Here is a 22,478-nt window from a genome sequence, read left to right on the forward strand (position 1 = left end):
GATCAACTATTTAATCACCTGTAAATTGTTATGTCCGTATGAGATGGGATTTTCGATTATATTATAATATTGAAGTATAGTTTATAATATTATTATTAGGTAGTAATAAAATCTTGAATGTCTGTTGGAAATAATATATTTTATGAAAAGAAAAAGACAATCGAGGGGATAGTATGAAAGTTGTCCAATTCCAAAATACTGCTCGCTGCACCATATGAATTTATATTTTATTATTATTTTTTTTCCTACGATATTTTTATTTTCGTTGTTTCATCCACGTTGGCTGGAGTTGGCTGGCACACATATCGATTAAAATTTTTGAAAAAAAAAATCCAAACACTACGTTTAATTATTTATTACCACAACCGCTGAAAACATAAAAGCTTTCCGGATAGTGCGACGATATACATGACAAATGAAGTCAATCAAATTTATTTCTGACTACGATTTATATTGAAATTTTTCCGACTGTCATAATATTTTTATCCCCATTGTTAAACGGCGCTTAAAATGTCATCGACTGTGGAGTTACTGGGTATCCCGTTGTTTACATGAGAATAATATGAACGATCGTTGGTGCACTGCAGGCGCAGATAGAATATGTACCTTATATATGCGATTAGAGTTAACTGAAAAAATAAATTACTATAGATAATGGTATTTAAAAAATGATAAAACGATTATAGCGGAGATCTGTTTACTAACGTATTTATAAGACGTTTATTTATTAATTTTTAATTATTAACTGACTACCTACCAAGAAAAAATGTGTTACGTAGTAGGTATCACTTATTATATATTCTTATAGAATATTACAAAAAATAATAATATAAACTTAAAAATGTAATAAACACATCGGTATCAGAATGTTCGTTCATAAATAAATTCTTAAAGTAATATTATTATATCTGTAGAGTTATTTTGAATAATTATTTACCGATGCTCTAACTATAACGAAATATCTGTTTAAATAAAGAATCATATCATTTAATATAGCCGTGATTTTATCATTAAGCCCCCATAAAAAATTCTAATTGTATGCGTTTTTTTAACGTACAAACAAATCCGTTTCGTTACGATTTGAATTGTCGAAATCGGTGGTACCTAATATAATATGCGATTAGAGTTAACTGAAAAAATAAATTACTATAAATATAGGTATTTTAAAAATGATAAAACGATTATAGCGGAGATCGGTTTACTAACGTGTTTATAAGACGTTTTTTTTATTTATTTACTTTTTTCAAATAATAATTGACTATACTTACTTAGAAAAAATGTATTACGTAGTAGGTATAACTTATAATTATATATTCTTATAAAATATTAAAAAAAAAAAAATGATATAAAATTAAAAATGTAATAAACACACCGGCATGTTATAGAATGTTCTTTCGTAAATAAATTCCTAAAGTAATATTATTATATTGTCTGTAGAATTATTTTGAATAATTATTTACCGATACTCTAACTATAACGAAATATCTGTTTAAATAAAAAATCACATAATTTAATATAGTCGTGATTTTATCTCCAATCCCTTATAAAAAAAAAAATTCTAATTTTATGCGTTTTAACGTCATACAAACAAATTCGTTTCGTTACGATTTGATTGTCGAAATCGGTGCGACAGAATACACGACGATATGCGGTCGAGTGATGCGGCAACAAACATTTATGCGACAGCCAACCACTGCGATACATTTTCACTCATTTGTCACACTCCCTAGCAAACTTTGTCCATAAACCATTTACCGAACGACGCGATAGTGACAATTAATTTCGTCAAACTTTATGTTAATCAACATTAATATTATCATCGTTGACCTATATATACCGTATAAATGTCTGAATCGTCAGCTGTACTATTATCAACGTACTTACGACTTGTGGCTAAAATGACAGCCTGCATCGTCATATAATATTATTCAAAACGTATTGCGCAATTGTATTTCAATCAAACTCGAACGATAACACTGTTTGACAGTAAAAGGGTTAATATGAAATAACAAAGTAATTTTTTTTTATGATGAACAATTTTTATTATTAAACCATAATACCGATTTGGAACAATTTAATAAACACAATCGCGAGTTTTCTGTGTGACCTGCAATAGTACTTAATAACATGATTCTGCTCAACAGCAGTGTCCCCTTGACTGTTTGCAAATAAGCCACACCATAAAAAAAAATTAATACGGTTTCTTAGGAAAACTATACCAGCAAGTCACCTTATATTTAATATTTATAATATTTTAACTACACCGTGAACACGTGTTCAGTTCACTGGTGGCGGGAACATTACACAATACAAAACTCCACGGAGCCATAACTGAAACAACAGTTATTTTTCAAAAGTTATTTTCCGTCTGTACACCAGGTTTTGGTGAAGTTTTGGTCTCGGTTTTATTCTTGTGGCAAAAAGAAAAAGCTGGATGCCAATTATTGTCTGACAAATATTTTTACTTTCAAAGAGGTCTTTTGGCACGTACTCGAAACCCATTTCGACGGAATAACAGTCCAAGTTTATGTTCGACTTTTTTGTCATGTTTCTCATGCAAAATATTCAACGAGCTTAGTTTTTTAAAATTTAATGAACTTTATAAAGGTGGTGTTTATTTACACACTTAAAAGATTATTAAAATATTTTCAGGTCTTCTCCGCAGTAAGGCTAGTTATATATAGTATCTGGCATCAATGGTTTTATAGATCTCTTATTTCCACTTAAAAATATGGCGACAAGACACATTTACACAAACTATAAAAACTCAACCATTGTCTTACATACCTAGTTGCATTGCATCCGAGCAAATTATTGTTATTAGTTGGTAAGTCATAAACCATGATACAACCGTGTATTAGGTATAAGGTATATAATTAACTATATAATATATTTTGTTTACACATGTACCACATATCCGATTCTGAGTGGAGCGATGAATGTATTGATTTTATAAAGGTGTGTGTGTGTGTGTATGTTTTATGTCCGTCATCACTTTTTAGGGCAGTAAAAATGCTTCTATTTTTCCACTACGAGGAGGGTTTCTGGTAGAAAATTGATTCTTATATTCTATTTAGTACTTTGCGGGGTCAAAAGATTTATTGTCGTTTAATTATTATAAAATTAAAATGTTGGGTCCAAAATATGTATGTCATGGGTTAAGAAGGTGTCAATACATTTTGGGTATGGTGTTATGCTTTCGGCCATGGGTTATGTAAATATACATTGGTGGCCACCACATAGGGATACATAAGGAGTGGATAATCTGTTAAACTTAAATTATAGACGTTATTACGGTACAGAGTAAACACGAACGACGAGCTTCCAGTTACTCGTTAGTTCCCAAAGTTTAAACACATGCTGTGTGAGCGGGGTTATTTAAATTTTCTGTTTACCGTACGTGATAAAACTAAAATTAACTGGTATGGTTTTTCAGTGCGTATAAGGTTTGTTTTTGTGTCATACCAGCACCTTTTGTGACGCAGCTATAAATTGTATAGATCATCATCCGCACGAGTCTCTAACAGGAGAAAAATGAAACCCAACTGATTTATACGATTTCGTTTAATATGTTAAACTAATATCACATACCTGCGGCTGATATAGAGAGCTATATGATATAGGAAATAATGAAACTGTGATATTACTATATAATAATATCCAAAGATAATTTTAATAAATTATACTAAACACGCATACCACACCCAATCGTTATCTGAGTATAATAATATATTTCACTGATTTTAGTAATAGGGATTTTTAATAAATGACTTTGAATTAATTAAAAAATAATGTAATCTGTAGAAAAAAATCTTACATTGTGCATGAATAACGAAACACATTAAACACTATTATTTAATTAGTTATAAATTAATTTAATATAACCGTACTTTGAACATATTTTACATGATACACACAACGTACCGTGTTAAATATAATTTGGGTAAAAAGTTGTTTGAAATATCTTCAATTACAATTGTTTTTAAGTCGTATACGTTTATCTACACATAGTTAAAAATATCATTATTTTTTTACGAAGTAGGTGTATAAAATAGATTAGAAAATGCAGAATTAAGCCAATAAATCTAAAATTGTTTATAGTTATTGAATACATGTAATACGGACTATACCTACTGATGTTTATTTGATATATATTTTGTTCTAGAAGCAAAATTATTGTACTTATGTTTTTTTTTAAATCTTGAATTAGTTAGGTACTGCCTATGTTTAATGTTTAATATTATACTTGTATTATCTATTTTTGGACAAATAGAGTACATACGAATATGGATTATGTTAGTTTTCTTTGTATGTTTGTTACGTTGATAATAAATATTATTGTCTAGACTATGTTTGATTTCAAAAGTGTGATTATTTTTATAATATAAAGTACAGACAGCTTACATAAACAAAAGTACAGCTTTGTAAGATAATATTTATCTGGTACTAAAATATTTTCGTTATTTGGGTTAGATATCTTGAGTTCTTTTTAAGAATAAATTTCAATATTATATTTCATATTTTTTTAATGGATTTATTTTTGTTTCAAAATAAGTTCCTTTCATATAGCAAATTTTATAATTCATTATAGATTCTACTAATGATTGATACATAACCCTAATTTTAGATTGATGAGGAAAAGTGTATTAGTTGAATTTTGTAACCACACGTTATGTTTCTTAATTTATTTATTACGAGTTGTATGTGACCATTCAATTTGCGGTGGTGGTACATTTTTATATCTATACAACATTTAAAGGTTTTAATCGAATTTTCGAAAGTTTGCCATTTAAATAATATATATTTACATAAGTACACTATATAGGTATTATTGATACATTACTTATACACAGGTTTTAGACTTTCACGTGATTTCGTGTGGGCCTATGCCAACGGGTAACACAAATAACAACTATCTGCAGCTCTTCTGGTCGATTCAAAATTTGGCTCACTTTTGTTATTAGAGATATTCTCTCTTCTTCGTAGATTTTACGCCTAGTCTAGTATTTCGTTCCTGACCAAGACCAAGTTTTTGTAACTACTTCCATATTATTGTTTACCGTTTATTCCTAAATATTTATGTGTATAATTACTATGTAAGTTGACCTTCCGTTAAAAAACCAATATTTAGATTTTATAATTAATACTTCAATGTTCATACTCAATCATAATAATATTAATATAATCAATTTCTTTTTTTCCATAGTTCCGCCGGACATCAAAGACGAAGAAACCATATCTGATATCACTGTAAATGAAGGTGAAAACGCTACATTGGCGTGCAAGGCCAAAGGCAATCCACTACCGAGAATTACTTGGAAGCGAGAGGATGGTCATAAAATAACTATAAAAAACAAATCGAAAAAAACATTAAGTGAGTAATTACGTAGTTTAACAATATTAATATAACGTATAAAACATGAATGACCAACTATTAAAAAAGTGCACTTGGATCCTTACTTCAATAATTTTTATTCTTTATTTCTTTATTTGAAATATACTATAATAATTGTATATGCTAATAACTAAGAAGCATAATAAGTATATGTGAAGATGTTGTGGTGTTATGGACATGAGTAAGAATCAATCCATTAGTGCTACTATAGTCTTGAGTTATTATTAATATAATAAAATAAAATTAGAACATTAAAGACGGTTTAAGGTGGACAATAATAAAGTACATATTACAATGCCAATGACATTATGTTCATAAGAACTGAGATAGAAATATAATTAATAATTATAGACTATATGGACTATAGACAATGTTTGTGTAATACAGTGGTAAGAGAAATAAGGGGGTTAATTAATTCAAAAGAAATGTCATTACCGATGTTTGATTTTAAGAACTATATGATAGTTTAATAATGTTGAAATTGGAAGCAACAGAGATGCACACAATAGGATGATTCCAGAAGAGTGAGAAAATTCAATGAGACACCATGTGTTTTTTTTATTAGTACAAGTCGGATGGTGAATATTTTTGATAACATAGTTCCGTAAGGGTGATGAGAGAAGGGGGCGTAATGCTAACGCAGTCCCCCTCCGGTTCTCGATACCATGGGGGGAAAAAAAGGGTGATGAGAGGAATGAGTGGTATACAGGTCTGTGTTGTTCACGTCTTTCATGATTGCATTATAATCAAATGGTCCGTGTAGGAAAATAATAAAACACGAAGGAGTTTACTTAAACAAAAATTCATTGTACCCATAAGTAATACTAGAGTGTTTTAAAATGCAGTGTGTAGATCTACTCCAGACAAGACTGTCGTATTTACCGACCGAGAAGTGTAGTGATAAGACAGTGATTCTTAGAATTCCTAGTGTAAGAGTTAGCACTCCGGAATGATCCGTTGATTTCCTAATCAGACAGTTTTTTGAGTTAATCTTTCGTCTCGTATTTTTGCCGTATCGTTTGAACGTTAACGATCGGAACAGAGTGAACCGTATAGATATTTAGGAAACGTGGTGTCTTCGAGTTATTTTCCTTGCTACGTCATGATTTCGGGTTTCTGATTTGCTTGTCTATTACGAAAATGAAAAGCAAATATCTGGGTTAGGTTGGCCGTCGGTTTTCCTGATAGTAATCTAGAATGTTCTGGAGTGAAGTGTTCAAATTGCTCGAGGTTTAACATTAGGTCACTTCCTCCCAGTGTATCTCAGACAAAGTAAACGGCTAAAGGTCTACTACATAGTACAGAGAGAACAATTCAGCTATTAAATCCAAAGGTGCGTAATAAGATATGTGCTCCACAAACAACCTTTCTCTATTACAATTGGGTGTGGCTATTATTGATAATATTTGATACAGTTAACGGACTAGATTTCAGTATCGAAAAATCGTGATAACGCAGCGAGCATATCGAACAGACTTATGTCAATACACTGAGCTAATATCAATATTTTATTTAATATATCAAACACAGGATTTCCTAGTATAATATTATATAATGTGCACTATTAAAATATATAATATCAACTAAATATTTTTAATTACATTTGTCTGTGAAAAATACGTAATATTGTTGTTTGATTTTTATTATTTTAGTCTATAATAGGTGAAAACAACATAATGTCAGTTGTGACCTAAATTTCTATATGTATAATATAATATAATATTTATGTGTGTACCTAATCACTTTTATACCATAATAATTATTTTCAAACGTTATAATTTAAATATTATGCCTATATTATTGCACAGTAATAACTAGGTAATAGTGACTTATTTATATATTGTTATTAATAAATTATGAATCAAATATTTAAACTATTCTACATACAATTTTCATACAAATTAATAAATTTTTAATACTCATATTTTAAGTTAGTTATAGAATCATATAAATAATGTTTTTATTTTTTATTACATTTTTGAACTAACCTTAACGTTTAATCATTTCTATAATGACAATATGGCCTTTGCTGTACCTATTTTAGAGATCGATTTCTTGAAAATACTTACTGTATGCTTAAAATACGTAGAACATACGTCATCTAATATTGAACTAACAGCTAAAGATGAATATATAGACGGAGGTCAAATACGTTTTGTAATATTGTGGATTTTAGAGCTACAGCTTTAATGTCAGATTATTAGATCAAGGATATTACATTTGAAGAGTGTAGATGTGTATAATAATGTTAAATTAAATAGATTCCTTTTGATCCGAAGTATGTAGATTTTGTTGGACATATTGTAACTCATCCGGGTGACTATAATGTCACATAAATACCGAGGATTCAATTTGTATAAATGTATTAAATATAACTTAATAACTGTTTTAGTCTACTTTAAAATTTAGGTTAGTATTATATAGCTCATGTAGGTTTCTAGTGTATATGGTCATTGAGTAAGTCACGGCAATATTGGAATTTAATGTACGAGAAACGATTCTGAGTGAATACTGAATACAGTCTAGCAGCCAATATAACTAAGTATAATATTTAAACTGCCATTATAATAATACAATTTATTTTACTGTTAGTAATATAGTAGGTCGATTAAATTTTTTTCTGAAAATATTGCATTTATTATTTTATTAATATTTAATTATAGTAATGGTACGTATAATATTTATATAATGTATTATTGTTATTAACTTTCGAGTAAATACTGCCTTACAGTAGGTAAACATAGGCAGTAGATTAAATGTAATCTAAACGTTTTGAAAATGTCATTGTATTCATATTATATAGTATATACCTACCCACGGAAAATATTTTTGGAATAAACAAAATAACTAAAACTGTTATTTCTTGATTAATTATAAAATGCCATTCAAATATCAAAATATTTTGAAAATTATACCATATTGTGTAGAAAAGACTAGTATAAAAATGTCATGTAGGTATAGTTATTTGTTTTTGAATTACATTACTTACACAAAAATAAAAAATCGATTTTGTCTTTTTGAAACTAAATTTGCGGAAAATTTTTCGCCTTTCTGTATTTTTTTTTCATTTTTCCCAATTATTATTCGTTTTAACTGTTACTAACCCCTCCCCCCCTAAAAATACTATCTTTCTTATCAGAAAATAAATTACGAATTTGAAAATCTAAGAATTTTTACTGGTTCAAAGATGGAGACAGAAACAATAAAAAAAACACACACACACACAGTCACATCATCATTGTAAAATCAATAGATTTATCACTCCGCTCAGAATGACAGAATCTTAAAACAATATTACCTATATACTTCCAATATAGATAGTATATATTATGATAAAAATAATTACAATATAGTACCTGTATTATATCAAATTAAAAACTCTGATCTATATTCGCTAAGTATACCATAATAATAAACTATAATTTGGATCGTTTATTATACTATTTATATTTTTTTTTTCGCATTAAATTTTAACATGTTGGTTTTGTGGATGATATGCTTTTAGATAAATAATAATTTAACTTGACATTGACCCTGAGTGTACTGTTCACCGATCGTATTACTACGCCTATTCAAAATAACTGTCAATTTCTAACTACAGGTATATTAATGTTGTCCGTGGCATTATCTGATGGATGGACAGTTTTAAATGCACGTTGGTTAAAATGTAAACATGTGTGAGGTTTTAGTAATGAAAATTACAGCATTATGTTATTTAAACAGAACAATTATTATTCTCTTCCTCTTCCACTCGTTTCGTTATTCATTCGATGATTGGAATCTGATTCGACCACATAGTATTGTATAGCTATTGTATTTCTGTAGCTGTACAAAATAAATGCGTGGTTAATTGTTAATATTATTCGACAATTAATAAAGAAAAATTATGGTATCACTTTTGTCACATCACAAACACATTTGACATGCTTATCACTTCACATTCCATCTCTTTAAATCTATTTAATCGTATATTGTAAAATGTACGAGGTGACCCATTTAATGTAAGACACTATTATCTATATCAGAAAACCACTAAGTTTTTGAAAATATTTATTTAACATAATTTTAAGTCGTAACAAAACAACGTTTTTGGAAAAATATTATATTCATTATTATTGTTTATCGTTATCATTTTTTAAGTTTTGATTCTTTTGAGTGACAGCGCATAAAATACTCGTCCAAAGTTCAATTCGTATGCATCAAAAGCACTCCAAAAAATATTTCGCTTAAAAAAATGAATTAAAATTGCATTTTGTTGTAAAAAAGTTTAAAAAATAATAAATGATAACCAACGATAAAGATATATTTTTTTTAAAAAACATGTTTTTAACGACTTAAAACTTTTCAAAAACATTAGTGATTTTTTAAACAATAATAAGTGTCTTACGTTAATAATGGTTTGCCCGGTAAAATATAATTTTTTTAATATTATTATTTTGGATGGAATCAGGAAAGAGCGTAATTGTGTATATAATTTCAGAAAAGATTATTTAGGAAATGTATTTTTTTTTTTTTTATAAAGCTTATGTGTTCGAATTCGTTAATTTAAAACTCTAATATAAATTCTTCTATTATATATTATTTATATTAGAATATTGTATTAGAATGCATTATATTATTATACATCGAATTATTATAAGTTATACCAAACGAAAATACCTGGTATCTAACCAAAATTAATGCGGTTCATTATCTATATTTGATTATGTTTTCAACATTATAAGTAATTTCAATTAGCTCGACGCACATATTATAGTGATGTATTTTTGTTATTATTATCCATTGAATTATTTGCGTTACCATGATGCACATAGGTAATAATATTATGTTAAACTTGCAAGTATAATTATGTGTATTTAGCGACGGCTAACGAGTAATTTATTATAGTTGTTCCAACAGTTTAAAGTGTTTTTGGTACGGATTAGGTCTATTATAATAATTATATATTGTTGTTTGAAATACCTAGCGATATTATTATATTATTGATTTCACATGGTGTTTATTATTTGTTGACCAGTGGATAGGGTACGTGGAGAACCGCTGTTGCTCAACAAAGTAGACCGCAGTCAGATGGGACATTATTTGTGCATAGCGTCCAACGATGTACCGCCGGCTGTTAGCAAGAGGATCACGTTAAATGTTAACTGTGAGTATTCAGCATATTATTCTGCTCAACATCAAATCCCTTTTCAGCAGCAAACCACAAAATCGTTATCAGAAAATTAATTAAATAATTTGAATACTGGATTATACACGATATGTCCGGGGTTCAAACACACTTGGTGACATTTCATTAGACTGCTGTTGACCAAATGGTTATTTACAGTACGGTACTCGACTGCTTTCGAGCACTATCCCCAATTGGCAATAACTACTGTGAATTTAATAATAAATATTAAAATACACGCAAACAACGGTCAACGAGTGAATATTATCATCGAATTTACTGGACAGGACAACGACGACGGCGGCGCAGAGATCGCGTCAACTTTTTGATATTCAAACGAGTACAAACATTGTTGAACCGTTTTGTTCTATATTTAAATTCTGTTCAGATTTACTAATACGCACATTTATTTTCCCTCGTTGTAATACTGTTCAATACGTACTTTTCGGAGGAAATCGTTTTGTTCAGCTTCGGTTGATTTTATAAACCGTTATTTGTATATAGACCGATTTATTAATAAATATGATACTTGATCATCAATGATAACTAGGTCAGTGGTGTTCCTATTACCTACGCACTTCATAATAAGTAGTATATTGTTCACAATCTGACAGGTGTTACACGTATCATATTATATGAACTCTATAATAAATTGCGTATTATTTATGCAAATTAAATATTGGATCTACCCATTATTAATAATTTATCATAACATGTTGTGTTTGCGTTAAATGTCGAACTGGATTCTTTGGATAATGTAAACTGATATTTTTTTCGGACCAATAAATATTCATATTGTAATTATTATAAATTTAAAACCACGTTTTTTTCATATTTTGTTATTAATGTATAATATATTTTACATTTTATCGGGGGCAGTAAAAACGTTTTTGGTTTTATTTTTCTAATTAAAGAATAAAAACATTTCGATAAGCTTTCAATTCTAAACCAATGAGCTTATAATTTATTGAAATAGTCCTTTTTAAAATGGAGATTTTTAACAAGTGTATTGAAGATATTTTTGTGTAAGACGTCTTAGACGTACTTTCAATATTACTCTGATATAAGAATGAAGTAATGATAAATGTTTTAAATTCTGCATCTAAGTAATTGGATACTAGTACGTTTTTATTTTGAAACTAAAAAAAAATAAAAAGCTGATACAAGAGTTTGACTTATGAACTCTGGGTTATGTTTGTTACATTATTAGTACTATTATAACAATACATTTTAAAACAATGCTATAAGACCACTTATTTTGGCAAACGATAATGAGATAATTTAAAATAAAACGACATTTGTTTAAATTTGTTAATATTTTAAATACTCATCAGTGTTAATGCTTACACTTACCCAATTAGGACACCGATAAAAGACTATGTCGTGGTACCAATTTGACTTGATTTACATTGATTTTCCCATAGCTCAATAATATATTAATATACATTAAATGTATTAAAGGACTAGCCCCCTTAATAATTTATTCATCAATTTAGCAACCTTTGTAAATCTTTTAAAACACCCATTTTTAGAGTAAAATTGATATTTACAAACGTTATTGGGTATCTAATAAATTTATATATTTATTGGTTTGTTCAATATTCAAAATATAATAACATTGAACAATGTTTTGCGTTTTTTAAAACTATTGTTTGAGAGTTATAACTATAATTATTAATCTAGTATAAATAACTAGGTAATGCAATTGTGTAAAACTCCAGAAAATTAGAATCAATTTTTATACAATTTTTAAGTTTTTTAATTTGTCATCATTCAATATTATTTTGTTTTTACACATTTCAGTTTCTCCAGTAGTCTGGGTAACGAATCAAATAGTAAGTGCACCACTTGAAACACACGTGCGACTGGAGTGTTTTGTAGAATCGTTTCCCAATTCCGTCAATTATTGGTCCAATGAAAAAGGAGACATGATTCTTCAAGGGTAAGTACTAAATACTTATAAGTTATAGTATACATCAATTGTTGAACCATTAACATTTGCCTATACTTAAAACTGTACTACCCACCTACTCTAAAAAGTCTAAACATGACGATATTTCATACTGGAAAAATAAATATAATAAAAGCATAGTTAAATATTCAGTCAACTATAAAATTCCTTTTATAAATATTATTAAAAAATATCTACAATGTTAAAAATATTATTTTTACAATTTAACATTTTTATTTTATTTTTTTAATATTGCAAGATAATATAATTTACAATAGGTACATATTGATTGACTTTAATAACGTGAACGTTTCACCGTTAAACTATTTGAACTTATAAAGAACAAGTTCAACTTACTATTATTTTAATAGAATTACTAACTAAAAAGTTAAAACCGTTGTGTACATAATAATTGTTTAGTGTATAAAGTAAAGTACAACGAATAGTTAGTTAACATAAGGTATCTCCGCACGACATATAGAAACCTAATATTAAAACGAATATTTTCGTTAACTTAATTAAAATGTGATGAATTGCCCGTGTGTGATACAAGATATATTAATTATAAAATCTATAATTTTAATTAAGGGGCTTCAAGCGTTATTTATTAGACATTATTACTCGATTTAAAAAAAAAAGCTAAACGTGTTCATTTTTTACACGTCTCTTAAGGGCTTATGTGCATACATCAAGAGGTGTGTCATTGTTATCCAACAATAGGTACTTGCAAACTAACAAAACAATTCATTGCGGTATTGAATTGTATGTATGTACGCAAACTAGCTGATGAAATTATTATATCCCAGTCATTGTTATAATATATGTGTTAGCGTCAAAACCTGGCACTCATAATTTATCTACCTATTTGGAAAACAAAAATGTATGCCATGGGAATACCGTTAATCAAAAACCCGATGGTATAAAAGGTTGAAAAACAATCGCGATTCCCAGTCTTAATTAAGCCGCTTATTTCTTTACTAACACTTGTTTTTGAAACGGAGAAAAATAGTGAAAAGGAAAAAAAAACTACCCTGGAGCAAATGGAAAATGCTCTGTTTGCTCGTATAATCTGTTAACAAGATGAAGATGACAGCGCACAGGGTGGGAATGTATATATTTCTTTCTTGTTGTTTATTATTAGTCGTTCAATAGCTGAGTCGAGTCACGTCGTGCACTCCTTACCATGCAATTAATTACAACGGTCATATTTGGGGGTAAAGGCAAAGGTGGAATTAGTTATCCAATCAGAATTTCCTGTCTCATCGATCATCTAAAAGAAAAATCTGTTTATTGAAAAACGTAATAAAATATCTGTCAATGTTTTATATAATCACAAAAATAAGCTGAAATCATGGTATTTTTACGATCGTTTTTGAATTATGTATTCATTTAAAAATTATGCTCGATCTATCAGGTATTTAATATACTCTTTTGACATGATTTATGGAAAAATTACATGATAGTAATAATATAATATTTCTGGTGATCAATTGGGTAGACTTATGTTATACTCGATATTATAATATATTAAAATATAATTTAACATGTTGTTGAATGACAGATACGAGTAAGCTTAATTTATTATCACGTGTATTTTTAAATTTTAAATACAATCATATTATGTGGTATTGTGTAAGAATTAAATTAATATAAATATTACACCCGTGTTTCGGCAATTTAGATCAGGTAATGTTTTTATATTAAAGTTATATTTTATTTCAAATTTTCTTGGGCCTATATGGATTCCAACTTTATAATAGAACACATTATAGTAATGGTAAACTGGAATTGTAATTTCTGCTCTGATATTCTTTATTAATTATCAGGTTTAAATAGTTAAATATTTATAAAAGTGGAGTGGATTAGTACGATATAATCGTCGAAATTGTGGTTTACTACTTCGCTTAAACTTTAAATGCTCATAATTTATAAATAATAAATTGTGCTTGGAATATATAAATGTATAAATTAAAATGCACAGACAAGTATTTTCCTTAATGGTAAGAAACTTAGTCATTATAATTGAGAAATAAAACACAAATTATAAATCTTAATTAATACAAAAACAAAATGGAAACCAAAATTACTGAAAAACTAAAATCTACGTAGGTACTTCAACTTTTTGTAAATAGTCGTCAGCTCACTAAAATATTAACACTTATTGAGATGGTGTGTAAACGGAAAATACTATACATGAATATAATCATTAATGTTAAAAACGGTTTTATTAAATAACTCGTTTTTGGAAGACAGCAAAAATCACAGAAAATTGTATTTTATACAATATGTCATATATTTGTTTATTTATTTATTTATTTAAGTTTTAAACGGATCAGGTCCAATTATATAAATTATAAAAGATAACAGTCATTTGTGAAAAAAAGAACAAAAAACAAAAAAATATCATAAATATTATTATAAACTACTGTTGTATACAATAAAAGTTGAGCGATTTAATACAGAATGAGTGATTTCAGAGAAGTTCCCTAGTAATGTATAAAATAATTTTTATAATATAAACAGAAGTAATTCGAAACTTTATTATTGGTTCAGTCTAATGTTTAAGTTTTTTTTTTCATAATATCAACACTTATTTTAATTCCATGATGTGAAGGAAAATGTTATTTTAAAATTTCAAAGAATGCTTATAAAATATTTTTGAGCTAGTGAATATTTATATAAGCAAATAAATTACGAAATGTATAGTATACCACGGTTATGCAGCGTAATATTCAATTTTGTGCCTAACAATATTGTGTATAATACCAAAAATAAAAAACATGTCAAATTAAAATGTATAGTTATTTATTTTATAGCTTGTGTAGGCCTGTTCTGCAGAAAATTTTCATCGCCGCCTTTCGACGTTGTAACAGCGTAAAACTATTATAGTTTAGTTAATTTAATAACTTTTCCATCAGCGCTGCAGAGTGTTCATCTTTAGATACACCGCGACTACCTATATGTTGATTGTTTTTAGTTCACCGGGCTAACCTAGCGTGCACTAATCCAAATTAGTGTTTGGATAATTTTAGGTGATCAGTTTAGGAGCGTACCTCCAGTCGTGGGTTTCAGCGATCAACCCATAGAATTAATAATATAATATAGACAATACCGATAACAATTGCGATATTTCAATCAGACGTCCAAAACGAAAAAGCGTTTTATTGTCCTGCGCCGAAACAAGTGAGCTTACGCAGATTATTTGCGAGAAATCCATCAGCGAACAATGGGCGAGAACACCGTTTGAACCCATCATTGACAACCTAAAGTCAGGACGTATTATAATTGTGTAAAGCCCACGCATTTCTACGGTTGTTTGTGAAATGTTTAGGAAGTATAGGAACGGATTGTATAATAATATACTAAATACCTAATATATAAGTCGTGCCATTGAGGAAATATTTTAGATTCTGAGCGGAGCGATATTGATTTTACAACGATGTGCGTTTTTTATTACAACTTTTGTGCCTGTCCTTTCTGAGCAGTTAAAATGTTCAACTTGTATAGTCAGAGTTGTTTCAAATTGGATCCTATTGGTAATTGAATGGGGGGGATAGGGGACGACTTACTAACGTATTATTAATAGAAAAATAAATAACTATGGTACCTAGCAACATAAATATAATATCTTCTATAAGTATAACACTTGGTCATATCTGGTTGCATACCGTTTCCGCACAGAATCGGTTTTTTTATGCAAAGATTTATCATTGAATTCGAATTTAACACATCCATAGACCATAACAGAAATCTATGACGTTTTACCCCCGTGCCTTTTTACTCCCGATTCATTGGATACCCCTCCCCCACCGAACGGGACAATTTTCCCCGCATAAAAATTTAAAGTAAAAATATCAAACAATAATATTATACAAAACAAATAAATAAATGTACTGTTTACGAGATTTTTTATTAAATAATTTATTGTTGACTTAATATATAAACATAGGTCAATAATACTTTCATAGAACTTTGGTTTATTAGTACATATAGTTTATAGTTAATGATAATATGATGATCGTACATTTCGGGTAAAACCAAAGAACCTATTTTCATACCTATGTGTAAAAATAGGTATATATATTATTTCAGGGGGGAATGTCTCAGTCCAGGGATGGGGGGACGGCTAGTAACGCTAAGATCCAAGAGTGGGGGAAAGAAATGGGGGGGAGGAAACATCCAAATTCCCCATTACAATGACTTACTCAATGATGAGATAGGTACACTCGACACCTACAACTATAATAGCTGCAAAGCGGTCTCTATAATACTCGCCCACTTTTATTAATTTGCGTCACCGTGTGGAGGTCGGATCCGGTTCCAGTAACGAATAACATGAGACTTATGAGTTATGGGTCTGACGAAGATGTTAAATCCGTACTCGGTGAGACGACAATTATGTTTTAACGAGCACTGTATCTACCTGTATTTCAGGACCGTGGACGAGAGGAACAAATATCGGCTGATAGCATTATATATTATATAATGCATATATTTAGTTAATATTAAGAACGTCCTCCCTAATTACCTAGTGTATTCTGATATACTGCTGTGGCAATAATAATGATAATAATATATCGCCATGCGAGAATAATTGCGAATCGCGTGAACAAGTGGAAACAACAACCAAACGAGCGTATTATTATTATTATGGCGTTAACGGCACACCAGTTACCGGGTGATTCGCCGATAACATGGTCACCGCCAATTTTTCCTTTCATTTTAAATCCATTCGAATTCCGGTTTTTCGAATATTAAACTATGGATCATGATTTTAATTATTTAGATTTTAATTAATATTTAAAAACTACACGTTCCACTACGATTTTCCATCTAGATGACGTCAATATTTTCAAATATGTCGATCGATAATAATATATTATACGAGAAAAAAAGGTTTGAGACCCTCCTCTTTAACCCACGGTATAGACAATCTAACAGTATACGAAAACATAATAACTATAATATGGTCCTTAATATCATGTTATTGTGATGTGTACTTACGTCTTAAAAACGAGAATTCAAATTTTGGACTCATCGTCGTCGACGCGGCAGCTGAGTGAACACAGTGGCGGCGCATCACCCCATATAAAACGGTGTTATATATATTGTTATTACGGTGTTGCGTGGATTTACTGAAGGGGGGGGGGGGGTGAGAAGGGCCGGGAAGAGAGACGAAACGTATATTATACGACCGTTTGATGAATAATCGCCTCGTTTTGTCGCGACGTAATTAAACGCCGAACATATATCGTGTGCGATTTTCCGGAAATTTCGGTCGCGCGTCCGACACAACAATAAAACACGCGACCATGTGGGGGGGGGGGGGGGGAAGCCCATGTGTGCTGGCCGGCAGTCGGGCTCACGCACATATTTTCACGCCATTAAACAAGCGCCGCCGCCGCCCTCCGAATGCTCTGCAGCGTGCACAATGTATATACATAATAATAATAATATATTATATCGGCGACGACGTATGTTTTGTTATTGTTATTTGTATTTATAATAATAATAATATAAAATATGTGTGCGTATTGTGCGTGCGGCGCCTACGTGTCTGCCGGTGCGAGGGCGTGAATTTGCGGACGCGTGAAACCGTTTTAACGCGCGTGGCGCCACGGTCGACCGTCATCATTCTTCTTCCGCGATGCAGTTAGCCGCCACCACACTTTTTATATTTTTATTTTATATTTTTCGCCACATGTCGTTACGTCCCCCACCCACCTCCCTCCACCCCATTATCATCGCGGTCCGCACAGAAATAATAATAATAATATTATATGATATATAATGTACGTCCGCACGCACACTGGGCACGCATACACACCCGCGACCCGCGTGTATCATACATTATCGAGTTTATATTATATAATATATTATTATTATTGTTGTTATATTGTCGCGCTATAACTCCGACGAGGGGGTCGGAGAGGGTTGGAAATCGTCTGTTAAACGATGGTTTTATATAATATTATTATGATATACGACCACCTTTCGGCCAACGCTATACGTATAGCACATAATATTATTATTATTATAATATAACGTAGGTATATAATATTATCAAGGTTTCCCGTATATTACGATCGTTTCGAATCTCTCTTGGTCAAGGCGAAGACCACCGGAGCCACCCGGATACCTATAACTCGATCCACGGTCGATAATACACCGTTACGAAATGACCACTACGTGTGTAAAACGTGTGGGAAATGATCGAAATTACTTAAACAAAGATTAATATAAAAAAGCGAGTAAGTGGATGTTGCTCTGCTGTACAGTAGGTTACAAGTGGGTCACTGTATAATGGATTGTATTAAATTTGAATTCAATGATATTATATCATTGTATACGAAAAACGATTCTGAGCGGAGACAGTTTGTCAGTCTGGATATTTTATATTGTTATTATATTTTATTATAGCCTGTAAGTTGACTTAATATTATAAACCACACCAAAATACCTAAAAATTTTATTTTTATTTTTATTCGGTTAGGTTAATTTATCTATTTTTAGCGGTTTTTGTAATTTGTCGGTGGTTTTTCCTGTGACATTAAATAACTATTGAAAAAATCGAAAAATGACATCTTTAAAGTACCATCTTGGGCCAATATGCTAAAAGATAAGATACTATATGTAGAAATTGAAGCATTCCTTCTGGTAGAAATTTTTTGTACAGGATAAAAAAAAAATACACCATTGTAAAACCACTAGATCCCTCGCTCTGCTCAGAATCTAAAACATTTATTTGGTGGAAGCGTAACAATATTATAGCATAAAAAAACTTCAATAACTGAATAATTTATGACTAAAAGAAACTACCAGTACTGGAACATAAGTAAGTATTATAGCAATAAATAATAATTAATATAAAATTAAATTAAATATAAATATTTTCTAATTTAATATGTTGTTGGTACTTACATGTTTTACAGCACCAAGTTTAATTAAATTTGATTCAAAATATACATTAAATATAATAACATACGGTTTGGTGAAACTTTACAGGCAAATTCTCATTCACGAAGAATTGTTAGATTTACAATACATTGTTTTACTGTTAGTCTTATATAAGCCCACACGAGACTACTGAAAACATTAGATAATATATCTACCTACAGTACATTACAAAGTTCATGAAATTCTGGCGTAAGCCGTGAAAATAACATGCATCAAAAAGCATCAAAACAAATAATGAGTTATAAGTACAACTTACTGACGGAGGAAATTATATTTTATTTTGTAAAATTGTTTTCTATGCGAAATTAATTCTAATATTACTTTAACGGTACCTATATCAATAGTGATATTCAGAAGACCAGCAAACGAAACATTAAAGGAACATTTAAACAATTGATAACTATTTGGTATAATGTTATGAGGTATTTATAATAATATAATAATATGATTCATTCATTTTATCTCGTCATCATAGATTCAAATAACTTTAGAACGTTTTTTTACGTTTTTGAGTTAATGGTATAAACAATTGTAAAAAAATAAATAAAGTACTCTTTGTTCTAAACTAGATGCTTAAAATATGTTTTATATTTTCATTATCGTAGTACCCTAGAGCCTAGTCTTTTTAATATTTTGTATGCATACCGATTTATAAAGTTAGGTATATTTATAAAGCTAGGTATATTATACAATTATGTGAAAATGTTTATTCAAACTCTTTTTCTATTTCTAACCAATGATAATATAATATTATATTATATTGTTTTTGCGAGTACAAATCATTTTTTTTTTTTAGACATAATTAATACTTTTATGGTTTATAGTTAGGTAATGACTATTGAATTATGATTATTTAGAATTAAAAGTCAAATAAAATAAAATACCTATTTAATTAACCTTATTATATTAATGTTATCTTTATAGTTTATTTTGTTTTAATAGTGGTATGAATATAATGTGTATATTGAATCAGATTTAAAATAGTTTTATTATACAAACAAAACAAAAACATGATTTTTTTTTTAACAGTCTAGTTAGTTTTTGAGTTTTTTTATACTTTTACTAATAAATCCTCCATTAAACAAAGGTATTGTTTATTTATTTTAATTTGAGAAATGGATTTCGACAATAGTTTTGTATAGTTTGTAGTAATAATTTAAATACAATATAATATGAATATAATAGTATTTCAGGGTCATGAAAGCTCATTAAAATATAATTTACAGAACAAAATAGATAAATTAGACGGAAAATTTGAAGTTTTTTTTTGAGATAAAATTATTCTGGAAGTACAAACTTTTTATTTATAAAGCACCAAAAGTAATTCCTTTTTCATTTTTTTTCAAATGTAAAAATGGTAAAAAAAAATTCAACCATTATTGTATTATTATAATATAAGGATTCCCCATACTTTAAAGCAAGAAAACAACCTTTTAAGATATTAAAACTGTTTTTGCTATTTTCTTTTAAGTGCCTATCTTTGTAGGTATAAGAATAATATAAAGAAACGAATTGTATTTTGTTCAAACGTTATACTTTTTAAAGCCACTTATTAACTTCTTTCATTTTTATTAACACTGTTTCAATGCTGTTTGCATATTACACTAAATAAAATTAATATATGTATTATGTATATTTTATGTTAACCTTTATAACTACTATTTTTATTCCAAGCAACGTCAGTAATCATTATTATATTAATGAACACGACAAAATATAAATATATGTTTTACATAAAAATATTATTTTAGAACTTGTTTAAAGTAAGTGTTATTCTATGAGTAATATAATATAGTAAGTAATAAAAAAATCCTTTGTTACATTTGTAAACGTCAAAGGTGCTTACAACTTAAACTAAAATATCCTCTTCTTTAATTTGTGAAATTTGTTAACATAAATTGTAATTTGTAATAACAAAAATATATAAAAATAAAGTAAAAATGTGCTAACAAAATATTTTGATTACAAATAAAATTAATATTATAAAATTCTAGATTCATTTTCACATAGATATAATCTACAAATTACGATATAAAATTATTAATTAATTTTGTAATATATGATGATATAACGTATTGATTTCGATGTGAAAAATAGTATGTCTCAGTATGTATCAAATATGTATTTATAATAAAACGGATCATAAACTACAACGGTGTACTCGGCCACTTAGTGTCTACAATAATCATATGAGGGTGTCCGTGGTGATTCCAGAAATTTATAAACTTTAAAGTACCTATAACATTTTTAGTTCCAATTTGTAGTTTAGAAAAACAAATTAGTTATGATGGTATGATGTTTTGTATATTAAAATAAAAAAAATGCTATATTAAAAAGAGTACTCTTTTAGTCTTTTAACAAGGCCCCTGGTATTACGAAAGTTAATGAACACTGGTCTGATCCATCGTGATTTGTAAATGTTTCAGTATATTGATTAATGAATAAAATATGTACGTGTAACTCATCTTGTTTTGTGTATGATTAATGGATATATACAAATTAAATTAAATGTACTCCTAAATAAATTAATTTTATATTTATTTGAATTAATAACTGAACTAAAATCGTTATATTTATATTGTAATACTGTCATAAACAATCATAACATATTATAATATTCACCATAATTTAACTTTAAAATATCTTTTATTTTATTCGTTAGTTAACTAAAATATTTCAAATTATTAAAAATGGAATAAAATAATGATGACAAATGTTGTTTACTTAAGTACCTATGTATCGGTTTTCTATTATATAGTTATTTAGTAACACATAATGTATTTATATTTCTGGTTATTGGATTATAACATAAATTATTATATTACCGTCGTAACTTAAGAAGCAGTTAAAACTAATAAATTAGATGGATATTATAGGCAACGTAAATATATAATATATTCAAATAGTACCGTACATAATATTATACACTCATTTATATTTGATTTTGGTCTTTGAATTTACCGAATTTTCATTTACAACGATTTGTATATATTTTTTATTTTGTGTAT

General features: G+C 28.7%; 1 protein-coding gene across 3 annotated transcripts in view; it reads left to right on the forward strand.

Moving 5' to 3' along the window:
* LOC132941744 (lachesin-like) overlaps nt 1–22,478 on the forward strand; it is a 211,489-nt gene that overhangs the window by 159,539 nt on the left and 29,472 nt on the right. For all 3 annotated transcript variants that reach the window (XM_061009895.1, XM_061009896.1, XM_061009897.1), the window contains 3 exons: nt 5,207–5,374; nt 10,413–10,541; nt 12,366–12,504. In XM_061009895.1, the coding sequence (XP_060865878.1) occupies nt 5,207–5,374; nt 10,413–10,541; nt 12,366–12,504 (436 nt within the window). The remainder of the gene's footprint in view (nt 1–5,206; nt 5,375–10,412; nt 10,542–12,365; nt 12,505–22,478) is intronic.

The sequence above is a fragment of the Metopolophium dirhodum genome, chromosome 3, assembly GCF_019925205.1.
Source record: "Metopolophium dirhodum isolate CAU chromosome 3, ASM1992520v1, whole genome shotgun sequence".
Classification (NCBI taxonomy): domain Eukaryota; kingdom Metazoa; phylum Arthropoda; class Insecta; order Hemiptera; family Aphididae; genus Metopolophium; species Metopolophium dirhodum.